Raw genomic sequence first — 27,561 nt, 5'->3', positions numbered from 1 at the left:
TGGGGGTTTTTGCACTTTTAGGTTAGGATATCTCGAAAACTCAAACTAATAAATTAATTTTAGTTATCAATCCGAATTTTGCATGGACAGAGAAGCAGATATTAGTTTAAATTATTTCGGATACTTTTCCTTGTAGACTAGTGAAATTTTTGCTGCAAATAATGCACAACTTTTGATACAAAAATGACGTTTAAAAACGCGTTGCATTTGCAGTACTGCCATATTTGCATTTTTGAACGCACTGCTCACTCTGATATGGTATGTTGCGCATTATAATGCATTGTTGAACATACCCATAGGCTTGCAGAAAGATCCATGAGAAAGTCTAGTGGGGTCGGATAACATGACCTTGATGGTCAAGCCCGTTCGTTCCATATCATCAAATTGTTCATTACAGAATTTTACCTTTCGGACGAGCTTTAGTGTAACAACTTGTCATAGTAATTAGGCATCAGACAGACTGACACCGCCAAAGCAACATAACCGTCACCGTCTGTTAAAATTGGCCCATCCTATTTAGAAATCCCTATTTTACAAAAATATATATATTAACTATCGTCATGTTGGGTCATACTACCTATGGATGCATAGCGTTATGAACGATATTTTAAGGATAAGGCGAGTTAATAACGACACATAAGGCCTTCTCTATTCACAAATTTCCCGCTCGGTATCTCTATGCTCGACTAACTTGACGAAAAATTTGCATGTGAAAGCAACAACAAAGTTATTGAGTTATTCGCCGCTAGCGAGTATACCTAATTAAACTGGTATAACTCACTGCCTTACAAACACATGTAGGTAATTCAAGGCAGCTCTGGTATTCCCGCGTTGCATCAACTGTGGTGAAAAACAAAATTGTGCGAGTCAAGCATAATAGATTACCAGCGATAGTGAAAAGATTTTTAGAGGTGTGGTCTTTAACAAACCGTTTTTCGGCTCTGAGCAAATTTGATAGAATCAGCAGATGGGCTGAAGTTACTTGGGATGTGTTTACAAAAAAACTGAGATTGCCTTGGTGATAAACGAAAAAATTAACCAATGGCACTCCGTTGCCGTCTGAACAACGACTGATTGAACGAAGAGGATGTGAATGCATCTGAAAAATGTTAATTGTTTTTAATTAAAAGAAAAAAACTGGCCATGGTATAATAAATGTTATGGGTAATGTAAATCTACTTTATATAATATACATACATATGAACGTATTTATATACGAACATCAAGACGCTCGCCACAAATATGGACGCCAGTTGGACACACCAAGTTAAGCTAAGTCCTTCTCCACCTGACCTTTCCAACGCAGAGGGGGTCTTCCTCTCCCTCTGCGATCACCAGCTGGTACCGCATCGAATACTTTCAGAGTCGGAGCGTTTGTATCCATTCGGGCATGACCCAGCCAGGATTGGAATTTAGGTGTGCTCTGCCCAATCCATAAGAAGGGTGATCCTGTAATCTGCGCCAATTATCGCGGGATTAGTCTTTTTAATACCGCCTATAAGGTTCTAGCGACTGATTCAACCAACTAATTGGACCTTATCAGTGTCTAAAGGAAAGTCCACAATCGACCATGTATACACAATATGCCATATCTTGGAAAAACCCCATGAATGGAGAATCAACGCACACTATCTTTTCGTCGACTTCAAAGCTGCATTCGGAAGTACGAAAAGGTGTTGCCTATATGCCGCGCGATGTCTGAATTTGGTATCCCCGCAAAACTAATACGGCTATGCAAGATGACGTTGCTCAACACCAGCAGCGCCATCAGAATTGGGAAGGACTTTCCGAGCCGTTTGATACCAAACGAGGTTTCAGACGGGGTGACTCGCTGTCGTGTGACTTCTTTAACCTGATGTTCGAGAGGATCGTGCGAGCCGCCGAACTTAATCGCTCAGGAGCAATTTGTTATAAGAGCGTACAATTGTTGGCGTATGCCGATGATATTTAAATCATCGACCCTAACAACCGCGCTGTTAGTTCTGCCTTCTCCAAACTGGATAAAGAGGCAAAGCGAAGAAAATGCATACCTACCTTCGCTCACTGTTCCACATTTTGTTGATTAATGATTATTACAAACACTTTATCTCGACCAATCGAGCAGTTTGGATCGAATAGCTGTGACGTTATTATAATTGGCAATATTTACCGAGTTCTTCCAGAAACGGGCTACAGATTTAAACCAAAGGTATACACGGGAAATGTGTACGATAACTTAAATACATTGGAATTTCACAAAAATACATATAATAACATAGTAACGAAATTAACAAAATTAACCAGTACACATTTTCCGTGTTGACTTATTTCTAGCGTTCAAGAGATAAAGCCTACCCATCTGTGGAAGAGGGTTAAAATGATCCACAACACATCATATACACCTGCGGCCAAGTACATCTTGCCAAAAAGTTTTGAATGTCATAGACATGTCGTGAAATTTTATAATTTAGCAACGACTATATCATTTGGCTCTTAGATTGCTTAACGATTCCTATGACGCACGAACCCTGCACTTGGCCGCAAGTGTGGCTAAAATGTAAGGATCACATAGTTTCATACGCCGTAAAAATGTGAAAAATCATGAAAACCTTGGGCTCCCTAAAATAAAATTCAGACGTAAACTTTCAAATCACCGATCCACTTATATTTTTTGATTGCTCCCCGATTTATTATAAGGGCGTGCAAGAAGTGAGAACTTTAACCTACCCCTGAACAAAATTCAGACCTAAAAAAATAGATCTTTACTTTGTCGTACAGTGTGATGAAATACTTTTGCTTGCCGGGGTGCATAATTCTGAACATTTTTTATTTTATTTATGGAGATAAATTGGTACAAAATTTTAACCATATGTTTCCGATATCTCCTCTCACGTTAGTACATTGGAAAGACTTACTCAAACCGATTGATTGATATTTTTTTAATATGTAATATAATGTATATTATTATAGGAAAAATTTAATCAAAATAATTTTTTGCAAAAACACTGTCTCTATAAACTTTCTGAATTAAAAGTGATTCTTGTCAAAAAAAGGATAATGCTGCCAATGAAAAGTAAATGTAGCGCCAAAAATAAAGTTAAATTAGAATCACTTTAAATATCAACTATTTCTGGGGTACGAATAAGTAAACATACATATGTAAATATATATGCGTAGCGCATAACATTTCAGTCAAGTTGAAGATTCATTAAAAAAGTTACTTAGAATAATTTTATTTTTTATTCACTGTTTTTTATTTCATCAAAATATATATTTACGTGCATATATTTATTACACTCTTAAATAAACAATGGATTCTTTGTTATCTTTTGCTTTTCCACATTTAATAAATATACGGTTAAGATATAGTACATTCATAAATTTATAAAAAAATATAAATACATAGTACAATAAAATGTATGTAAAAATAAACTACGTTTACCGGCTGACTTAACTATGTGACTATTAGTCAATGTATGTATATGTAACATTTATAGGTTTTCTATTAGTTTTGCTGGTCAACTCCAGTTTGCTTGGCAGATCCACCAAATATGTATTTACTTATCATACAGGTTTCTCATTCTCATTATTTTTCTCATATTTATTTATTTGAGTTTGAATTATACAATAGTATTAATTTATATAAATTAATTTTATAAAATACATATGATAGTTTTGGAGGCCGGGCTCCTTTTTACTCTATAAATTGAGTAAATGTGTGAGAAATAGGTTTAATGTTAATAGTTCGATTTTTAAAGATTTGTTTTAATTAACTTAATTTTTTATACAAATTAGATGAGTGCTGAAAGTATCAAGTCTTTTTTGTCTTTATGAAAATAATAATATGCCATCTCCTCATATATTGTCTATCCTCTATGTATAGAAAATGCGGAACGATTATTCTAACTGTGCTATTATTTAGTTTTTTAATTTGTTAGTTATATTATGCGTTAAATTGTGTCGACAACAAAACATAGATGAATTTCGATGTTCGGAATAAGAGCTCACTTCACAAGAGATAATGAAAACATTTAACTTATATTTTTATAAACAGTTGTTTTTCATGGCATAGCAAAGATATTAGGCGGTGTGTCTGAAAAAACTTTAATTTGCGAAATGTTCTACTACCGATTTTTTGAATGGATATTGTTTTTAATTATGCAACGCCGTAACTGAATAATTAATGGGTGAATATCATTAGGTAGGGTCCAAGTTCGAAACCCATTGTGGATATGAAACACCAAATCATAGGAAGGTTAGCAACATTTTGTAGCTTTGCTTGTGTTAAGCTAGTTTTTACAATTTTCGCATGGAAATTTCACCCTGAAATAATGAATTTCACCAAAAAAATCATGCCAAGATGTAAAAACCTGAATTTCAAAGTACGATAATATGTAAAACATCAACATATGTATTCTACAGTGATGCGAAAGTTCACGCACCAACTTAAGGGAGGAAATTATGAGAAACTACTTTTTAACACCTTTAAATGAATGACCGGTGTAGATCTGCCAAAAAGTTAAGTTATTTTGCTGAGATCATTTTATGATCAATACACCAAACATTATACATTGCATTTTACGACTAAGAACTTCAGGATACTACATACAATGAGCAAGCCCCTTTTGTTATTTGATCGACTTTTATGAAGCACATTTTTCCATTTTGACAAATATACAAAACCATAAACATGCCCGAATTCCTTATTTTTTCTGTTATTTTAAAACAGTTTGTCGATTTTGCTGTAGGTTTTTAGAAAATTAATTGTTAAAAACAATATTCCCTCAAAAAATTTAGCACAATTTAATCCTATATTACTCAACATCTCAGGAATTATGACGGCAAAATTACGTTTCCTAGAAAAATTTTAATCGAATTTAACGAAATCATACATATGAAATTATACGAATCGAAATTAACGTCATTCCCGCGTCTCTCTCTTTACAGTACCTTCCTACGAGTAATTAGTTCAGCCAGTGTACGAAACGCTGCCATTGTGGTCGGGAGTCATGTGTGTATTAAGTTATGTCACTTCCTACAAAGATTTTATCTTGATTACGCCTTATTTTGTGCTTCATACATACTCAACAATATATATATTTTTTTAAATATTCGACTTTTTATTACTACTAATGTAAATTCTTTTAGATGCATCGAATACTTTAAGATGAAATTTTAATGGTTAGTTGTTGGAGGCTGTTGTTCATGATGATGATGATGATGAAGAAAGTGAAGTGGAAGAGCATTAACTAACTGATAGCGACAAATCTTAAAAAAATATCTAGACCGACCCCAAGGAAAGTTGAGATTCCAATGCTCCAATTTCTGTTACGAATGCGGTTCGGTGTATAGACGAATTTTTCAAGCTCTGAAGATTCTGGACCATTGAAACTATTCAAACCAATTACATATAACCTCAGGGTTTGTACTCCAAGAACCTATGGTAGATTACTCGAGACAAAATTTAATCATGAACTCTACGCAGCATAACGCTAGCTACTTTTAATTTCATGAAACCAATTAAATTTCTATTAATACATATGTATGTAAGTATGTATTTGGTTTAAACCAATATGAATGAACCAAAAAAAATTAATTAATTAATTAATTTCTTACACGCATTTATTAGTTTTGTTTAAAATTTAATATATCTACATAAATACTAAACCATAAAAAAGCAGACGAACATGTAAGTTTAAATAACAAAATATTTAGAAAAAAACTTTCAGTAATTATAAAAGATTCGATTCAAATAAAACTTTGCTTTTAAAGCATGGTTTGGCCGGAGCAACGTAAAACGAAAGAGAAATAGAAACAAAATATTTTCTATGAAGTGGTTTAATTTAAAGGAGGCTCTTACAGTTCCAAACCTTTCAGCAATGGTATGCACCTTTTCTTCTACGTTAAAAATTATTTGATTTTCATGAAAAACCGTTATATTATTTTTATATTAATAGGTGTACATATATATGTGTATAGGTATGTACAATTTTTAGAATTCTAAATAAAAATTAAATTTCTTACAATGAATTACAACTTTAGTTCTAATTCGTTTTGTTTTCCAGCCATTTTTTTCGATTAAAGTGAATTTCTTCTTGGATAAATTCTAAAAGTTTGTACATCATTGTTAGATTAGTTGCCGCATATGTATTTGTATTTCCTTTTCAATGTTTCAGTTCTCAAAGAATGTTTCACGTTTATTTTACAATTCAAATATATAATGCGCTTAATTTCACCGCCCGCTTCAAAAAGTAAAATGATGCAATTATCACCAATATACAACTAAGTTAAAAAAAATTTAAAAGTTTATATATATATTTGAATTTGACCGGTTTGAATAAGTCGCTAAAGTCTTAATAGCCAGATTTCGCAGTTAAATTATTATTTTATACACAGACACAAGGAATTTTATATGCAATTAACAGAAAATTGGGCGCATGTATTGTATGTATTTATATAAAAGTTGGTGGGACCTACAGTTTTGTGCCGCCTCAGAAAGGAAGATGACACAAATACACGCCCCACATCTTCTATTGTGGTGTTTCATGCCCACAGTGCACTTCGAACCCGGGCTCTACCGAATGCTAAGCACGCACAAACACATTCGGCTGGGTTAAATTCGACGCTTTAAATTCCTTGATATGTTTGTTTCCAATGACTGAGTTTGCAATAAAATATTCAAAGGATAACTTTAGTGATAATTATAAGGAATCAAATCGATAGCTCGTCAACTTTCCTTTTCAATTTTGAATATTTTCAAATGCAATTAATTTTTATTAAATTTTTTTGTGTACGCAAATTATTATTCGAATAATTTTTGTATGAAATCTGTCTCTAAATTAATGTAAAATGTGATAAGACGTGATAATGACCCATGCCCTCCATTTTAAAGAAATGGAGTAATGAAACGTTGCCTCTAAAACAAAACTATTGGTTTAGACTCGCTTGCGGTTCTTGTAATTTTCCAATCAAGCTGAAGAAAATTTCGTATAGTTAACGTATTATTCAGATTTTTATGTTTATCTGCAAGATATCCTAAACATGTGCGATTTCCGTTTTTTTTTTTTGTGGTACAGTTGTATACATTTGTAGTTTTGCAGTTTTTGCATATAGTAAAGGCACAATTTTTAAATATTTTTATTTATCTTTTACTTTTTTAAGTGTCGCTTCATAAAAACACGTTTTCTATCAAACATAGTGAGCTCACTTCAATCGAGTTCACTGATAATTTATTTCGTTGCAGAACTCAAAATAGGGCTTTATGCGGAGTTTTGTATATTTCCGTACTGAACTAAAGAATATGACATTGACATTTTATTTTACTAGATTTTCTTAATTTCCTTTTGAAAAATTAAAGAAAAAATAATGTGACAGATTTTCACAATGATTTTTAAGTTTTAAATTTTTGTCCTCTTTGAGATTCTTCATCAGTAATCATATGTCCGAAACAAGTAGTACGAGTAGGTCACTAATTTAGATAAAAGTGATTTTATGTTGTAGAGATGGAATTTTTAAAACTAAGAAAGTCTTCCTTTTTAATAATATTAATTATAGTTATATATTCACGCATATATGTATATGTACATACATATGCATGTCCAACATATAATTACACATAATTACACATCATAAGACATTCCTCATAAATTTATGAAGAATGTCGCTGAAGTGATACTCCTTAACTGAATACAAAGCCGGGTGCTTACGGTAAACAGGCCCGAATGTACTTTACATTTATTTCTACAGCTCAGCTTCCAAATATAAATTTTTAGACCTTTCATTATTAACACTATTTATACTAAATTCTTTTTGTTTAAAGGAAAACTGTGTATATAAATTCTTGACTTAAAACATTTTTTATAAGTCCCACAATTCCACAAGTCATGAAGGTTTACTTGTATATGTCTATCTAGCTACTTATATGTGGTGTAAATATTGTATATATTAGAAAAGTATTATATATTACTTACATTAGTACGAGTGAATTCCAAATTTACAGATTACTGTATAAAAAGTCTCGTTTATTTCTAAACATAAGAGGTGGCGCAACGACTGATGTTTTGCATTTATGCCTTTTGGAACTCACCTCGCAGTTTTTCAATCATTTTATTTTAATAATCTTACTTCATTACTTCATACTAAAGACTCATTCATATCAAAGGTAAACTTTATGTAAATATACTTGTAGGTAAGTATTTAAATATTGTTTTTTTATAAGGTGATTTTATCCGTTTTCTCTTGTAAGGCCAAGCACAGAGTGCACACAACTGCGACAAAAATAGATTTCACTTTGACATATATTTATAGTTTCTTTGCATCGTGAATATTAACTGTCCCAGTATTTGCTAAATGTTTTTCTTGGATTCAGTTTTTCGTCGGGCAGTGACAACTCATGACCTCCGCTCTCGCTGCCTACAATTTTTACTTTGTATATATGTATGCATATATTTTTCTTGGCATTCATGAAAATTTAAACCGTAAATATCAGAACTAAGGTGATTTACGAAGTATTGCACAAGTTGTAACGGATGAAAAACAAATGGTATTTTGTCCATTATTTATACACCTTTGCCCTTTACAATACTTTATGTCAGTTTGTGAATAGCCAAAACATATGGAACTTACATAGCTATGAAATAGTGCACTTAATGTTTTGACAGGTTCAGCGGCACATCTGTAAGAAAAGAAGAAATATATGATATGAATATGAAATATAATTTACTTTATGTTACTAAAAATACTAATATCATATAGGTATTTCTCAAAATAACCTTTAGTAGTTTAGGCTCGATTTGGAACCAAAATGCGGAACGTTTAAAATCACCCCAACTACAGGCAAATCTCTACTGGTTAAAAAAACCTCAGCATTAAAAATGTTGAAATTAAATTCAAAAACGTTTTCAAACAGTAGCTTAATAGATGACTTCATAAATTAAGATAAGATGGTTTTTAGTGGACATGTGAAGAGGTAGCTAACCGCGAGTTCTTTCCCATGTTGGGAGGTAATTAGATCAAGGTGTTGTCTTTCGATTTATACCTTTAATCGGTTGTTGTTGTTGTTGTAGCAGTAACTTTGCCCTGTCAGTGTAGTGTAGTCACCGGTCGTCTTCGTCTAGCTCATCTAATGGTAGACCCAGAAAATTTGCGGTTTCGATAGGTTAGGTCCAGAGAGAAAGGGATGTGAGATGAGTGCGTCGCCCGATGAATGTCGTTAATTATCTGTCTGTGAACTGTCCGATCCAGTAATTGTCGCTCTGTTTTGTCCTGGATCTCGTCCGCGTAGTTGAGGAGGTGCCTCCTGACATGCCTGGGAGGCGGTTTAGGCTCAAGCAGGTGTCTGCATGGGTGAGACCTGCGATAACCCCCTTACAGGAACTGCTTGCTAAAAAGTTTATTGTGCTCCTTGACAGGGAGCATATGGGCCTTGTCATGTAGATGTTGTAGTGGGGACATCACTGGTTCCAGGCGACCAGACAGGCGCAGCATAGTTTAAAATCGGCCGACCTATTGCCTTAAATGTCGATAGCAACATTTCTTTGTCTTTGCTCCAAGTACTACCGACAATCGATTGGAGGACCTTGTTGCGGTTTTGGACCTTAGTGGCAATATGCGTTGAAAAGGAGAATCAACTATCGAAGGTGAGACTCTGCTTATACTGAGTGGCCAGTGGCCGAATCTCCAAAATAAGATCCCTTATTTGGGGATCACCGGGACCGGCCTGGCGAAGGAGGTCTCGCTCATTTGCCACCGCTTCAGTGGTTCGTTAAACAAAGTCGGCAGGTCTCTCAATCGGGACGGTAAGGGGCAAATGGTCTGATGCCAGAGATAGCATATGTCACCAGATTATGCTATTGATCAGACCAGGACTAACAATTTTTAGGTTAGGCGCGCTGCTGCAATTACCCACTATCCCGGTTGGGGTCGAATCGTCTCTCTGCTTTGCCCCCTCGATCGTTTGGAAGGCTTGAACGCTAAAGATCATGCTGCGCATTAAAGTCAACCTGTATGCCTAACTCACGCTTGATTTCGTAGAAGTTAGAAACAAGCGGGATTGAGCACTTCTTTGTGAGGGAAAAGTTTTCAGTGCCTGAAGTGTTTCATTACTTAGAAAAAGAAGATACGAATATGGCAGATTAGGTGTGCGGGTCCCTTAAATTTTATTAGCTGCACCGTCTTTGCACACAATTCAGTGATAACCAGAGTGGCAAGTAACTTTTGCGAAAGTTTCCTCAGGCGGGCACAGATGTTTTATCCCCATCATAAAAATTCCGTCGAGACCGGTAACTTTGGAAGCTTTCGCCTTTCCAATGACTACCCGAGCTTCATCGCAGGTAAACGCAAGTGGCGTACTGATATTTGAAAGTTTACGCCCCTTCTGGTAACACGACGCTTTGGTTTTTTTTTTCAGACAAAAGATACAGTATGGATTCTCGTTTAAAAAAGGTCATGATGTTCACCCGGTAATAATGCATCGTATGATTTGACAGTGATATAACGACCTCCATACATGTTTGGTGAATGCTGCTGGATATAAATCAGGTGTTCCGGTAAGGTATAACGGACTGTCGCACAGTGCGGCCGATTCCCAAAAAGCTGGCCAAAAGTCGAAAAAAAAGTTTCTAGATAGAGTTTTTTTGTCTTTGGGTTGGCTACAGTAATGCCTTGAGTAATGAAAACCGTTCATAGCAACGTCCTGTACCCTAAGTATCCTCTGTATTTTCAGTCGCAACGTGGCCTTCGTTTGAGCATCGTATTACTGTCGATGAATAGTGAAAGTTGTACACATTTGAAAGATTTTGTAATGGAGTAAATTGAACAAAACCAAATGGAATCATCTTCGGAAGGTTAGTACAATAAAATACGAGAAATCTTTAGTACATAACAATCTCGACACAAAATTTTTAGCTGCAGCAATACGTAGATACATTTTTTGCAATTTTTTTATAAAATTTGAGTTTTCAAACTGTATAGTAATACAACGCCGTCATATGCTGCTTTGAAACCTATTAAAGGTTACTCAAAAAAGTAATGGTTACTGAATAAAACAAGATTCAGCTGCTACCACTTGCTAATCAGCGACCCCGAAAACATATTTTACATGCATCTTGATTGTGTTCTTGAATATACGCTATTTCACGTGAGGGGGTGGCCAATAGGGGTGGAAGGGGGTGGATTTTCAAAATTTTAAGATCAAATTCGTAATCAGCGACCCCGACAACCCCCGAGTAAGAAATTTTGAATCAATTACTTAATTTTTTGAGTTTTGGCCAGCTTTTCGGGAATCGGCCGCACTGTGTGTCGGGGGTATACGAAAGTGGAAAGTGGTTTCCACCATCCCTCCGGCAAAGATAAAGGGAGCAGTGGCAACCGTAATCAGTTGTTTCTGCGTTACTGGATAGCCCTGGACAGTCAATTCGACAGCATTATTCAAAAACTTATGAGGAATGTCTTTTACTGTTGCATTCGCCAATTCGAACGTCATTAAGATACCCCTAACGAATTGAACTTTCCCTTGCAGGAATAGGAAGGCCGGAAACGCATTTTCATTAGCTTTTGTAAATTTGCTCGTTAATTTTTTGAAGTAATTTAAGTTACGGTGCGGAATAAAACCGTCAAATACTTTCTCAGTAAATTCAATCAGCTTTTATAAAGTTATTGAATGTACGGTATCCGTATCATAAGGGCGATATCGCCTCTTTCGGATAACCTAGCTGCAATCCAGGCACTGGGCTCGGCTACAACAACCTTTAAACTGGCGGAACACAGTAGGAATAGCCTTACCATCTTGAGTAAAAACCATAAAGTTACCTTAATCTGGGTTCCGGGACATCGGAACATTGAAGGTAACGAAAAAGCAGATGAAATGGCAAGAGGGGGATCTGTCATGAATAACGCTCTTGCAGAATCGGTCTTCACACCATTAGGTGCAGTGAAGAATATAATTTCCCTAAAATACCTCCGAATCGCGGATTGTAGATGGAAAGACCAGACGAAATGCAAAATTAGCAGAACGTTATGGAACGACGGGACGCCTGAAGACTATCGGCAGTCATATCTGGATTTTGGTCTATCGAAGAACAATCAGGAATACCCACCTCACAATACATGCTGTCACAGTTGTAAACAACCGGAGAAAAATGAAACAATCTTCCATTTCCTCTGTGCATGCCCTGCCCTAGGAAGGAGATAATGCTAACCCTGGCCCAACCGCTGTTCGAGAGTCTCGAACAACTGTTTGGCTTAAAAGTCAACAACCTAATAAGGTTCTTAAACCGTACAGACTGTATTAATCATGCTGTAAGTAACCGTTAAACAACTTGGTAACGAGGATGTGGCAACAAAATAGTGCGGAAGCGCTAGTTGGATCCTGGAAATCATCACTTTAACCAACCAATCAACGGTATTCCGTAGAAATAAGGCCGACGTGTCCGTCGAAGCTAATATACGATCTGAATGGTTTTTATATCTGAAGAGCCCGAGAACTATTACTTGTGTTCAGCACCTACCGAGTGAAATTTCGTCGGAGAAACCGAACATTTTCAATTTGCAAAACCAACCGTCATAGTTTGTTCTAATATTTCAAACGAAAATGTTCATATTAGGGATATTTTGAAGAACTATGATGTTATGCTATAAACAACCGTTACGTAAACACACTCCGTAAGGTAGTTTGTATAAAACAGAGCATAATAACACATATACCAAATTTGATGCAGCGACAAGTCAACGAGATAAAGCTAATTTTGGCATTATTGCATTGAAGCTTTATGAGAGAAGGCAGATTGGGTGAAATAAATAACGATTTTCTCAAAAATAAAATTAAACGTCCAAAAGCCCGCAACTATTAGAAAAATATAGACGGTATTATTTCGTTTTCAAATGCCATGACGTCTGCATCTAACATACCTGAACTATGTTCTTCTTTGCTGCTAATAAGATAGATTGGGGGAGCTGCTGCCGCTACCGACCTCTCTTCCTGACTCAAACCCAAACCTGTTGCATTATCTGTTGTTATTCCAACGGCTAAATCAGCCGCTCGCTCAGTCATTGTTGCCGGTGAATGCAATCTGCCACTACATGCGTTGACTGTGTGATGAAGAGTCGGTAGGGCCGGTCCACAGCTCAGACTATGCCCATGTAATAGCGCTGAAGTGGCCAATATTTGTTGTTGCTGTTGTTGCTGTTGCATTACCGCTGCCATCGCCGCATTAACACCATTGTAAGCAAAAGTATGAAAAGCTGGCGGTGAAAGTCGCGCTGAAGCCGAGGATGCGGCGGAGGAGAGATGCAAAGGTAACGACGCACCACCATAATGTGACCACATTTGCGGTGTATGCCGTAGCGCAGCCAAAGCGAAATAGGGATTCATATAGGCGGGCGACATTACTGATGGAATGTACGATGCCGCCGCTGCTACTGCGGCGGCAGCACTAGTTGTACCAGGGCCAACAGGCATGACTGTGTTTGGTGAAACTGTGGAGCTGTGTGGGGCCGGACTGGAAGTGCCATTCGGCGCCGCCGGTGGATACATGTAGTAGTGCTGCAGGGGAGAAGGAATTGTACTCCCACTTGGGGAACTACGTTGTATTTGATGAGATGCACCACCGCAAACACTTGTACTCGATACAGGAGTTCGGCGGTCCTGTGTAGAGTATGAGTCCTCAGAGTAACGCTCGCCAGGCGATGGGCTGCCACTACTTGCTGCGGCGGCAGTGGGCGAGGCGAATTGCCTACGTATAGATGCAGTCTTTTTTGGTACAGTTCTTGGCGAATCAGTTATAACCCGCGACGTAGGCGGCGAGTTTTCTCGACTGTTGCCAATTGAACTGGAAGCAGAATGATTAACTGGAATGTTTGTAGATATTGACGCTGGTGAAGATGTTCTACTAAAAGCTGAAGGGTGACGCGGTGATCGAGCCTCGCCAGTACAGCAGGAATTTGGGGATATGGAGGAGATTGTGGTAGTGGCGGAACAGCTCGCCGAAGGTACATATTTTGATAATGGCATGTACGGAAAGTAGAATCCCTGCTTCTGCGAATGCAAATTAGAATGACTGGTTGAATGTGTTGTAGAGGTAGCATCAAGGCCACCACCTTGGTCGGAGGCATAGCGCGTTTTATTATTCAGTGCTCCAATATCATTAACGCTATGCGCATCGCGTAGGGGTGAAGCATAAGGCGGTGAACGTCTTTTTGTGGCAGAAGTCGACGGTGATTTGCCGCCCCCGCTCAGACTGCACTGTTCTGGTGAATTCGGTGAGGCAAGCATTGCACGTAAATATGACGGATCGCCGTAATGTTGCTGTGACGAAGTAAGATGATGTTGTTGATGATAGCCCGCACCGCTAATAATTCCCTTATCGTTCATTATTTTGTTGCTGCCCGCATTTGTCGTCTCTAAAGTTGATATTGTATTACTACAACCACCGCTGCCTCCCAATAAAGAATGTATACTATATGAACTGTACAATCGTGTAGGTGCCGACGTCGTTATCGAATGCGTTGACTCAGATTTCGAATACGCAGTAACTGTAGATCGAAGGGCGCCATTCCCACTGGAAGATGATGGATTTACACCAGGTGGACTGCCACTATTATTACTGCACTGATTGCGATTATTGGGCGATTTTATACTACGGAACGAAGACGCAGATGAAGAAGATGCATTACTCTTCGCGCGACTTCTCTTTCCACCTGCCACACTTGAAGTATCCTCTAACGAGACTTTTTCGAATTCACGCAGGATTCGCTTCCGCGGTGATACATGCTGTTGTGGGCATTCTACTAGACGCGTTGGTGTTGATGTACTTGGTGGTGAAACCTGAACAAAATAAGAAAAGTAAGTATGGATTTTGAAACGTGAGGAGCTCCTCTACCTTATGTAAAAGTGAATTATTAGCACCGCCAACACCTGTAGTTGCAACTGTCTGAGATACCCGGGACAGTTGTGCTAAGCGTTCGGGTACTTTGTCAATCAACTTTTGTACAATTGCATTTAACTTAAGTCGAGTTTTGGGATTCTGAAGCTTTTTCTCGTATCGATGATGATATTTTTCTCTAATACTTTCATCTTTCAAATCTGTTTTAACTATTTTGGAGGTACCCGTGAAAATATCCGTTGTCTTACCGTTCACCTGCGACCCGGAACCTTCGTTATCAGTTATCGTAGATATTGAATTCTCATCTTCACTGGTATTCATTTTCTCTAAATCGGCCGACTTGGTCACTTCCTTTGGACAACCAAATGTTGTTTTTGCTATTTCTTTTCTTATTACCATTGATTTTTCCTCCTGACATGGAGATTGTGGTGTTGAGGTTGATGTCGGGGTGGGGGTCTTATCCTCCATTCGAGCATCTGTACAATCATCTCCAGTTAACGTTGCCGTAGATGAACTTGAACAGCCATCTTCTTCATTTATAAACGCAGTTTCTAATTTACCATTCCCTATTTTGCTTGCACCGATCATTTCTTTTTTAATCTCGGTTTTTATTTCACCTCTTTCCTGCTGACAGCTCGATTGTGATTTTTCTGAAATTTTAATGCTTTTAGAGCATAACTTTCCGTCTACCATTTTCTTTTGGCTCTCAAACAGGGTCATTCCACTAGCTGACAAAATCGTATCATATGGTCTTCGACGTTTTTTCCGAGCGAGTAATAACGCAGGTTTTGTCAAAACTACACTCTTGGGCCTTTGATAGCACAGTGACATGGCTTTTGATATGCCATTTCGAGGAGTTAGTTGCTTCCAATTGTGATCTCGCTGCCATGGTGATGATTGAATTGAACTGTTGTCGTCAGAAACTAAAAATTCAGCAAAAATACTTTGTTATATACCAATTCTTTGAAACTTTTACTTATTCGTACTTACAGCTTAGCGATGTTGAACTTTCATTCTTGGAATACGCTAATGAAGAGACTAATGTGGGCGTTACAGTAGATGACGTCGCCGATGGTGCACGAAACATCTTTCGTGGAACCGAAATCCAACGACTTTTTTCACCTTCCTTTGACCGCGCCAATTCCAATATGACCTTTCCGTCTACATATAAAGAAAAGTAATTAGATCAATGTTTTTACAAATGATCTTGTGTTTTTAACTACACCTTAGAATTACTACATTTTTTGGACTAGCTTGGTAGGGTGGTCTTAAACGTTTAAATGCAAACACTTTTTCCGCGTAATATCCATCATAGACCATAGTATTGTAAATGTTTATTAAGATTTTACTTACTTTTGAAGAACTGTAAACGGCCGCCAAAACTGCCACCAACATTTTCACTGCTCACGGAAGAATGATTCCTTCCTATGTCATTATTGCTACTGCCACCATTGCTATGACCAGAAACTTTTTCATTTTTGTCACTGCTATCTTTACCACTATGGGCGTTATTATTGTCACTCAACGACAATGAAGATGTTGCATTCATTGTATAATCAATTACGCCACTATCGGAAACCTTAACGCCGCTGACTAGGTGAGCCGATAAAGATGTTGTGCAGCCAGAGCCCAATGCCGCAGCTGCGGCCATGACTTTATCAGTGTTTTGTTGCGATGTATACTTCTTTGACAATGTTGCCGAGATTGAGTCAAATGGCAGCGGTGTCGTTTTTGGCAACGGGGTAAAAGCTGTCGATGGGTTTGTCTGTTTAACCGCTTTAGTGCCTGCTGTTTTTGTTGAAGTTGCAACAGCACCATTTCTCGCAGTAGATCTATTTGACGACGCTATCGCCAATAAATCTTCACTGTCTTGCTCTTGTTGTACAGTATAACGCCCGGTATGAGCAGGTGGTGGTGGCTGAAATAGCGGTGAGCTTTGAGTAATTGGTGATAAGGGTAGTGGCTGATATGCTGCAACTATTGGTAAAATATTGTATGGGCTCGATTCTGCATTGGTACCGTTCAAACTATTCTTGAATAATATTTTGGCCGCTTCTACAATGATACGCTCATTTCTTTCTGAATCAAATTGAATTTGTGGACGATGATCACTATTGTTGTTTATATAAATATTATTTCCGCTAACTCCGTTTTCTGCACTCTGAGTACTGATGCTAGTGTCATTATTAAGGCTATTACGCTTGCGCTCATCTGTCATTTTTGGATTAGTAGACTTTGTTGCAGCATCTTTACTAACTGCATTTTCAATTCTACCGTCGCTACAACTCCATCACTATTACCACCTCAAATCCTTAAATATACACCAACTCATGAACCCACCACAGCCACAATTGATGGTTCTAAAACGTCATCTGCTATTTCAGCTTATGAGATAGTTATTTCATCGTTAGCAGGCTTTTTATATTAGCTTCCGATTACCGGACAGCCAAATTATGGATCTATTGGAGTTTTCAACAATTTGTACGCTTAATGACAGGAGGATTGTTTGAGTTTTATTTGCGCTATTAATTTATTTTGCTAATGCTTGTTTTGATTTTTGCGCATTCAACAATTTTGCATTCACACATCTACACTCCCACTTTTTATTTAGCACTTCTGAAGTTGTAACTGGTGAATGAATACAGCGATTTCACTACTGGAACATTTATTTCTGGAATAATTGAATAATTTATTTATTTTTTAATTAATCAATATTAATACAAATAAAAGAAATTCGATGAATATTCTTAAAATATCGTGAATACGTACACACATATTTCAAGCATATTAAGCCGTATGTTGGAACATATGCATATATGCTGTTTTTCTCTCTTTGAAATTGTTACCTCACTTACATAGTCTACTTAAGTAAGTATGCACCCATCCACTGCTCTTTTATTTCACTTTAAACTGACATTTGCCCAGCACTGACAACCAATAACAACTTAACGTACCAAGTTCATGTTGGATCCATAATAAATACTCAATGGACTCAACTGTCACGGCTTACGTGTGTATGTGAAGTCTCTCTCTCTCTCTTTGAAATGCCATTATAATATTAATATGAATGATATCGTCACTGCCATATGAGTGCAATGTTCTCTGGTGTGAGTTGTTTCGATTCTCTTGTTGATGTGGCTCGCCATGTTCCAATACCGCTCTAATTATTTGAGTGTTGAGCCAAATGTTTTCGATACCGTGCCCCAGCGTCAGCGTCGATCGGTTCAGATCTCAAGAATTCATGCGACAATGCCACACTAGTTCATTCACACCCGAGAGCGGCAACACCAAACGTTTCAGAGCCTTCTTGAGAGCTCAGCTTAAGCACGCAAACGCAGCAAACAACTAGTCGACCAACTCCCCCTCCCCCCTGTTCCATCACATTAAGCGACTAGCCGCACCAATCAACCGATCTGACTTACTGCGCTATTGCGCTGTTGGTTCTGCTGCCGCTTGAGCACTGGCTAGCTGAATAGCTAAGTGACCGATTGTCTGAGTGCAAAAGCTCTGTGGGCAGAAGCACACAATTGAGAGCCACATGCGACGTGAGACGTGAGACGTGCGACAGACAATCCGGCGTTGCGACAATATAGTAAGGTTATTCAAGGTAAGGAAATTCAAACGTTCAACGAAGGGGAGATCAACTCAATACTTAACTCTCCGCAACTGCCATTTTGTTTTATGACTTAGTATATGTAGTAAGTTTAAATATATATTTATGCTGTTTGTAGAAATCGCATTTTTTGTTGAGATTGTTGTCGTTTTTCCTACTGTTTGTTATATTCGGAGTGGCTCCCTCTGTAACTGCGGTAGTTGTAGCAGTTGTTAGATCAACGTCAATTGTTGATATTGCCGCATATACTACTAATTGGTCATTGCTTTTTGCTGGAGTGTGTATTTTCGCTTTAGTACTCCTTCTAAAACTAATTACTGTCAATTTGTTTTAATTTTTTTTAAATAATGTTGGATTTCCATATTCTTTTTAATATGAAACTTATTAAAAAAAAACGGATAGGTATTTGTTTTTACCCTTAGTTAGTACAATCTATTTTACATGCGGAGCTGAGCGAAAATGATTAAAATAGCCAAATGATTAAAAGCCCGAAGCCCGATTACTATTAAGGTATGTAATTATTATCCTGTCCTTTATATACGTCGATTACAGTAATCGTTGCAAAATATTACTTTTATTAAATAAGAAGAAAAATCACTGTATTTTATTTAATTTTTAAAGTAAAGATTTCAATGACTCTGTGAATTCCGAATGGTATGCATGGACATGTAATCCTTATCGCCCAACTCTGTTTACAAAACATTGGACAACATCAGTGGCAAGTTGAAACTTTAAACTACGATAATATGGATTTTTCGTGTTCAGCAATCTAAATGGAACCAGTTGGTTCTTAATTAGTATTAAAAAAGTGTTCTACTATATAATCCCTATTTTCTTACTGAGGAAAAATAGTAATAATTAAAATGGTCAAATTTGCAAAAAAAAATTGAGAAAAACTAAAACATTTAAACCAAGTAACAATTATTATTTTAACAAAAAAATATATATATTTCGGATTAAAAAAAAGGAATAAACGAAAGGAAAACGATATAATGATTCCCCTATCGTTATTATTGAACGATAAAATTAAGTGAAAAATATTTATTATTTGTGAACAATAAAAATTATATAAAACTGATTTAGATAAGATAAGAGAAAAAATATCTATTTGGGCGAAAAAAACCTAATCACTTTCAAACTAAAATAATTAATGATTACAATAGAATATATTGCATGCGTATGATTACTGCATGAATGCATTTAAACGAGCTATGACTAAATTATGTATTTGTTTTTGTTGTAATGAAGCACACGTTTTTGATTTTATTGTTGTAGCAACATAAACATTCCCCATACATGTACAGGAAATGCTGCTGGAGTGACAGTCCTTGGTCGGTTATAAATCTGGGACGTTCGACTGTCCCAACGTAGAACAGCTTTTTTCCACCACTATGCTGTTTGATTTCAAACCTCATAGAAGAGTGTCCGCACATTATACCAAACTTTCTGGGATAATAGTGTGTTGGAGACAGTGAGTTCGAACTGTATGATCAGTTGCATAAATTATGTTCTGTCATTTGTACTAACTGTTCTATACAACTGAATATTTGTACAAAAACTGGATAAAAACAACATACAACACTGGATAAACATAACAACCGTGGGATACACGGCCGCATATTTTCCTTTAATTAACGTTTTAACGAATAAGTAAACGAAAATTTATACCAAACGTTCCGAAAGTACCATATAAAGGGATATAGCGGCTATTAGATAATAAATTGTAAAACTCATTGCTACTAATTACAAAAGACTGTAAAATCACACAGAGGCTGTGTAAAGCCACATAAACGACGAGAACAAAACGAACAGAACCGATCATAAATTGAAACAGATTTCTCTTAGGATAATATCGTTGTTGATCATTGACCACTGGAACACAGCTATCGACTATATTTTGTTTAAGGCTTTGCAAGACTTTTAGACTTTATAAGGAGGAAAACCAGAAAGTTCAAATATGCATACATTTATAATGAGCCAATCGCTGGGTGTGTTAGACTTTGTAATAAAAGGTTTTCCAATAACCGGTGTTACAGGTGAATGGATTGTGCTATCGAGAGATTATTAACGATTTTTTACGGCCGGAATTGGATGGTATTGATCAGGATAACGTTTATTTTCAACAAGTCGGGGCTACGTGCCACACATTGATCTTTTACGGGAAAAGTTTCCGGATCGTGTTATCTCTCGAAGAGGTGAACACAATTGGCCACCGAGATCTTGTGATTAAACACCATGCGATTTTTTTCTTTGGGGCCACGTGATGGAATTCGTGAGGCTATCGAGGACATAGGGCAGCCACTTTGCAATTCGGTTATGGAAAATTTTATGAAAAGGATATTGTCCTGTAAGCGTAATCGTGGTGGTCATTTACCTGATGTTATTTTCCACTATTAAGGTACTTGACCACCTTGGAAAGCTAAAAAGTACAACATATTCAATAATTTTTTTTTCACGTTCTGTATAATATATTAAAATAAATTTTTTTTAAATTTTTATTTAGAGCTTATATAATACAAAAAAAAATTGATTTATTAAAATTTCTTTTTTTAACATATATCCAGGAGGCGCCAAAGTCGAGGCCTGAAGAAAATCATGTCTTGCGGCGGACAGTTAATCTTAGAAATGGTAATTCTAAAACAAAAGAGAGAAACAAAATTTTCAAAAGGAAGGTTCCTTGCGTGAGAATTTACCACAAACTGACAAAAAAAAAAAATAAAAAAATGGCGGATGTTTGAAAAAAAGTTAAGAAAACACCCCTGTTTTTCACAATGTTATGCTTAAAAAGCAATACTTTATTAACTTTTTTTTTGCAAAATGTGGTAAATTGGCATACAAAACATCTTAACAAATAAAACGAGACCAAAATCATTACAATCGGCTAAGCAGTTTCGGAGATAAAGTGTCCGCCATTCGAAAAAAAGTAATTTCTGGAAAAACGCGTTTAAAGTTAAAACTTGCTATTTTCTTTCCGCTGAGTCAGCAAGTAATGAGTGCAGGATGCGCCTGCACATTTTCACTGATTTCACTTTGTTAGAATTCGAATTAAAAAAAACAGTTTCAGGTGATGATTTTTAAAAGTATAAGGATTGAAAAAATGTAAAAAAAAAAATTTAATTTTTTGAAACTTATAAGGTGGTCAAGTACCTTAACGGCATACCTTCCTTTTTATAATGAAATAAACATCCGATAATTTTTATTAAAAAATAGCATTTTATCGAAATAACACCTCTTATTAAAAACCCCTTTATATTATTATAATGCATCCACTGATCTGAATGCTATAAATCTAAAATGAATTTATTCTGCCGTAGCCGAATGGGTTGGTGCGTGAGTTCCATTCGGAATTCTGAGAGAACGTAGATTCAAATCCCCGTGAAACACCAAAATGAAGAAAAAGTTTTTTCTAATAGCTGCCGCCCCGTGGCAAGCAATGGCAAACCTCCGAGTGTATTTCTGCAATGAAAAAAGTGCTTCATAAAAAATATTTGCCGATCGGAGTCGGCTTAAAATTGTAGTACCCTCCATTTGTGGAAGAACATCAAGACGCACATCACAAATAGGAAGATGAGCTCGGCCAAACACCCAAAAAGGGTGAAAGAGCCAATTATTGCACGGATGCAATGTATATATGTATATATATATACTGTGGGCAAAAAGTAAGGTGAATTTATTTGTCAAACTTCGCGGGATTAAAATTTCGCTCTAGTTATTTTTTTCATGAGTTGGCAGCACTGTTAATAACATCTGGGCCAACTTTCATGTGAATGTCATTATCAGTAATATATTTACGCTTGTGTTTACCAAACGACCAAGAGTGCATTTTTCGATTTTTACAATGTCTGATTTGATTGAGCAGAGAAGTGCCATCAAATTTTGTTTTCGGAATGAAATTTCGGCTGCGGAAACGTTTAGCATGTTGCAGAAGGCATTTGGTGATTCGACCATGTCGCAGAAAAATGTTTATAAGTGGTACAAAGGCTTCAAAGAGGGTCGAGAACGTGTTGATGACTTGGAGCGCTCCGGACGACCATCGACGTCAACAGATAACCAACACGTCAATAAAGTGAAGGAGTTGGTGCTCAAAAATCGTCGGTTGACTGTTAAAGACCTTACTGATATGATCGGAATATCAGAAGGATCTGTGAAACCCATTTTGAAAGACCATTTGAGCCTACGAAAAGTCAAATCTCGTTTGGTACCGAAAACTCTCAATTTCTTGGAAAAAAGTCGTCGCGTTGATGTGTGTGAAACAATGCTTTCAGACTATCAGGACAAGCTCAAATGCATCATGACGGGAGATGAGACTTGGATTTATGCTTATGACCCTAAAACAACCGACCAATCAAACGAATATAGTGCTAAAGGTTTTTATATACAAATTGCAAAAAACAACTTATTCACTTAAACACTTATTCACTTTCTTCCTTAAGCAATCCGAAAAATATTAGAACAATATACGTAAATAAAAATCATAATAATAATAAATAGGTAAGGGTTGAAAATTACGAATCAGGGTAAACTAAATGACTAACTAATTGTACGTTAAAGTCTGTATGGCATGCAACTTCCACCATTTTCTCTATAACAAAAGTTTAACGTCATTTCGGCAACTCCAAAAAGGCAATTATTTTCTTTCCAGGCCTTTAAAAAAGACCAACGTCGTAGACTTCAACAACATCATAGACAAAAACATTTTTTCAGTTTAAAAATATCGAAAATGAGAACGACAGGAACATATATCAGCAAAATAGATTAAAAACATCCCACTACATGTTTTTTCAACAGAATAACTTTCCGAAAAATATAGAGAAAATTTCTGATAAGATTTTCGCAGATCCGAAAACAAAGATTCAGATGGCACGATAAGCGTTTCCAAAGAGCTTCTGTGAGGAACATATGAGGTTTTTATACTCTTAGTTTTTTATATAGCGGCGTTGCTAATTAGTTGGTCGGAGATCCACATACATAGATAAGTATATTTGCTAGGATGAATGCAAATTGATAGATACATACCTATATTTTCAATACATAAATGCATCGTCGAATACTTTTCGCTCTGCACTCTTAAAATAAAAAATTCCTTATATTTAAAACGTCTTCAAATATGCTAGTAAATTATGTGATATTTCTGCTATATGTTCATATTCACACGTAGAGTGGCTTCCGATTAGACTTTATGGCAAATTAAAATTAATTCGGACATTGGCCCAGCAGTGCCCTAGTTTAGTAATTTTAAATTTTAGGTTAGTGCAGATTGTGAAGCTAAAGTGATTTTTTAACAATTTTAATTCAATTATGTCTCATTGCTACACAAGGTAAGAAGTAATTTAAGAGATATTTTGATTTGATTTACTGCTAGATTCAATTACCGGACAGGCTGCCCGAGAACTGAAAATTACAAAACAAAAAATATTTTAGTATTCGAACGGATGTTTATTTGTTGAGTAATTCAGCTTTACTTCTGTTTTAATTTTTACTGTTGTTGTTGTAGCCACATAAACATTCCCCATACATGTGCGGGGAATGCTGCTGGATTGGCAGTTCTGCTGGATTGGAACTTTTAAGAATGGATTTTCAAAACAAAATTTTTTGTCTGCTCTTGAAGGAATATAAGAAAGTCCGGGATAACTTATAATATACTCAATTCCTCTTTATATGACCGAGTGTCAGGTTTAAGGAAGACAAAAATAAAACGAGGTTTTGAAACCTTAATATTGTACCGAAAATTATCAGAGATAACAGAAGAGTAACTTCATTTAAAGATTACAGGCTGGTTAATAGAGAAGCCGAAAGTATTATCAAGGCCAGAGCACTCGTAAAAAAGTTTAATTTTCAAAACTAAAAGAAAGTTAAAAACTAAAATAATAAAAAAATGGTCGGATTACTATTTCAAAACGTATTTTTAGGTAAATCGAATATAACTAAAAAAAATGATTGCATAACAAAAATATTTATTTTTGGCTGATTTTAAAATATTTATAATATCTAAATTAATTGTTACAGTATATCTATGGAAATTATTATAAAAATTATAACTAGCGTCTTTATCCTATGTGATAAAGATAAAGTTATAAGAAGTCTAAGTCTCGACAAAGAAAAATCAATATTTAAAAATTTGGAGATCTTGTTAAATTCTGTAAAAATCGGTTCGAAATACATAATAATAGTTAGCTTTGGAAGGCTTCAGGTACAATGACAAGGACGATCGAAGGCCTGTGAGACACATTGATACCTGAAAGATCCACTTATATTTTCATAATCTTGCCGTTCGGTAAACTTAGTCCCGACGAAATACCCAAAAAAATAAACGTATAAAGAGAGCTCGCGCTTCAAACATAAATTGCTTCGTTACCTTGCTGAATATTGCTGAATATACTCAAATGATTTTTAATTATTTCAATCTATTCCAATTAATCCCTAATTGTCCCTAGTTGTAGGACTACTATTTCTATCTGACTTTCCTTTTTTAATACCTTCGCCAACTTCAACTTGTTTGACTTTAATTATAAATAAAAATAAATAAATTGGAGCATATCTTTTCAAGACGTACTAAAAGCGGTCGCCCCTCGTACTGCGAACAAAGAGTCGGTATAAATATTTAGGTCCTTCCATTCGTATTGCATTAAGATGGACACCACATAAACTAAGCCAAACATCTAACCACGAATTTTGATTTAAACTGCAATCGAAACCTTATCGAGCCCAACTCCCTGTAAAATATTAATTCGTACAACTTGAACAATACCTTTTTAATTGGCGACTAGGCCTTATATATGTTCGTTAAATGCGCTTAGATATGTAAATGTGCATACATACACTGCACCAAAAAATTGTAAATACAGCACTGACTTTTGGAAGAAAGCGATAATATCTTTAGGATTAAACGATTTTTGGTGAACATTTTTACTCTCGATTAATTGTAACTTTAAAAGGATGAAATAGCTTAAACAAATCTTTGACAATTTCTAACCATTTCCTTTTCATTTGAGTAAACCCCCATATTAATTGTAAAGTTAAAGCTAGAAGGAAAGAGCTACGGTCAGATATCAGCAACTGTTGACAGACCACGTGCTACCATTCAATCCGTCGTAAAAACGTTTGAAAAGAGTGGAACGTTTATCATGCCGGAAGAGGACGGAAAAAAATGTTTAATCAGTATACGGAGCGAATAATAGGACGAATGGTTAAAGCTGACCAGGAAATTGGAGCACCTAAGATTGCAGCGAACCTTGAGGAAACTGGGCGACCAGTTGTGAACCCACAAACTATAAGAAACTTCCTGAAATCTAAAGGTTAAAAGGGGTGCATCTCTTCGTATGTCAACGAAGAATGCAAAAAAGCGATTGGAGTACGCGAAAACCTATGTTGATATGCCAGATGACTTTTGGAACGATGTTATATTTATGGACTAGAGTAAATACAACATATTTTGATCAGATGGAACAAAATTTGTATGGAGGAAAGCGAATACTGCTCTCAGAAAGGAAAACCTCACTCCTACCGTCAAGCACGGTGGCGGAAATGTAATGGTTTGGGGCAAAATGGGGGTGCAAGACAATGTCCCGAAGCATAGTTCGGAAGTTATATTAACTTACTTGCTTTACAATTGTAAATCTGTGCTCCCACACCCGCCCCAGCCTCCAGACTTAAATCCGATTGAGCATTTGTGGGATATTTTGAAAAAAAAAAAATTAGATAGCACACAATAAAAAACAAAGAGGAGTGGCAAAATAATAATAATTTCGCCTGATGAAACCAAGAAGCTGGTATGTTCCATGAAAAGTCGACTGAAGGGTGTAATTGAAACAAATGGATACCATACGTCTTATTGAAACCTATACATTTTAAGTAAACTTTAAATTTCCTTTACTGTATGTACAATTTTTTTATGTAAAATTTTGAAGATAGTTTCTTTTGTTATTTTTGCTATGACTATCCTTAATTTATTCGTTACATTTTTTGTTATTGCTTTCACTATGAAATAAAAGATTGAAGAGAGTAAAAATGTTCACCAAAAATCGTTTAATCCTAAAGGTATTATCACTTTCTTCCGAAAGTCAGTGCTGTATTTACAATTTTTTGATGCAGTGTATGTATGTATGAATATAAAATAGCTACAGAGAAATTAAATAAAAAAGAGTAAGCATGCAGTGCAAAATCAGACCATTCCTCCTTTTTTTCTTCTATTTTGGCTAAATAGAATTTTTGCTTTATTGTTGAGGCGATTGCAACTGCTGTTATTACGGTTTCCTTCCCACATATGTACAGTGAAAAGTTACAAACTGAAATGACGTTTGTTGGTAAAGTATCTCTTTATCCAATTTCAGGTTAAATACTGCTTAATTATTTCAATATAGTATTTGTTCGTGCTATATATACATATATAGGAAATAAGTGTAATGGAATAATTGAAAAGGAACATGTAAGCATGGTCCCGAAACCGGAGGCACATTGATAGGATGTGAATTTTTAATAATATCAAAATAAATATGATCAAGTTATTCAGAAAAGATATCAGTCAGTTTATAACTAACAGCGCGACGTCAACGAAACTGACACACAAATTCACCCCGGACACACAAATACACACATTCAAAGTCACACTCAATCAGAAAGGCGTAGTAGCGAGCGACGAAGACAGAGCTGGAGTAAATGTGAAAATAGGAAAAAGGTTTACCAATTACCAAAAATATTTTTTTCACATTCTTGTTCATAAATTTCACTTTAACCGCTTCACAAATTACTGTAAAGTACACTTGGTCTTAAATCACTAAATTTCAAAAACTTTCAAATCGATAAGAAGCAAATAAATCGTAAAAACTGAATTAAAACGAAATTATTAATGAAAAATGCAGAGCACAACGCGAAACACACAATGATGGACAAACAACGATGAAGCAACGAACCAAACGAATGACAGCAAAGAGGACAGTCGTCATTCGAGCGCACAAACGAACGAGCAGACAGCAGACAGCAGAGAACGTTGATAATCATACATACATACATACATACATTCTTTGCAAAAAGGCTCAGCATTCAGAGAACCGTAGAATTCACACGCTCACTTCAAGGAGACGTGATTGCATA

General features: G+C 36.1%; 1 protein-coding gene across 4 annotated transcripts; it reads right to left on the bottom strand.

Moving 5' to 3' along the window:
- Window positions 1-3,360: 3,360 nt before the first annotated feature.
- On the bottom strand, window positions 3,361-27,370 carry LOC128856120 (protein hairless). 4 transcript variants are annotated; one of them, XM_054091515.1, is made up of 6 exons: window positions 27,152-27,370; window positions 16,212-17,529; window positions 15,849-16,019; window positions 14,856-15,781; window positions 12,886-14,800; window positions 3,361-8,653 (listed from the first exon to the last, which is right to left on the bottom strand). In XM_054091515.1, exons 2-6 carry the CDS (start codon window positions 17,074-17,076, stop codon window positions 8,625-8,627), a joined length of 3,906 nt encoding a protein of 1,301 aa, XP_053947490.1. In that variant the 5' UTR covers window positions 17,077-17,529; window positions 27,152-27,370; the 3' UTR covers window positions 3,361-8,624. The 4 variants fall into 4 exon arrangements, with proteins under 4 accessions (XP_053947490.1, XP_053947488.1, XP_053947492.1 ...); XM_054091513.1 differs by having other exon boundaries at window positions 27,159-27,370; XM_054091517.1 differs by lacking the exon at window positions 27,152-27,370 and adding an exon at window positions 17,714-18,336.
- Between the last annotated feature and the right edge of the window lie 191 nt (window positions 27,371-27,561).

This window comes from Anastrepha ludens, chromosome 2 (assembly GCF_028408465.1).
Source record: "Anastrepha ludens isolate Willacy chromosome 2, idAnaLude1.1, whole genome shotgun sequence".
NCBI lineage: Eukaryota > Metazoa > Arthropoda > Insecta > Diptera > Tephritidae > Anastrepha > Anastrepha ludens.
The sequence above is the reverse complement of the archived record's forward strand: the minus strand, read 5'-3'. Positions and strand labels throughout refer to the sequence as shown.

What these genes read in the sequence shown, in the direction of transcription:
- LOC128856120 (XM_054091515.1), bottom strand. Translation starts at nt 17,076, where the DNA reads ATGACAGATGAGCGCAAGCGTAATAGCCTTAATAATGACACTAGCATC. An exon ending in CCGTTTACAGTTCTTCAAAA is followed by an intron (nt 16,020 to 16,211) that starts GTAAGTAAAATC and finishes CTTTATATGTAG; the next exon opens with ACGGAAAGGTCATATTGGAA. An exon ending in ATAATTCACTTTTACATAAG is followed by an intron (nt 14,801 to 14,855) that starts GTAGAGGAGCTC and finishes TATTTTGTTCAG; the next exon opens with GTTTCACCACCAAGTACATC.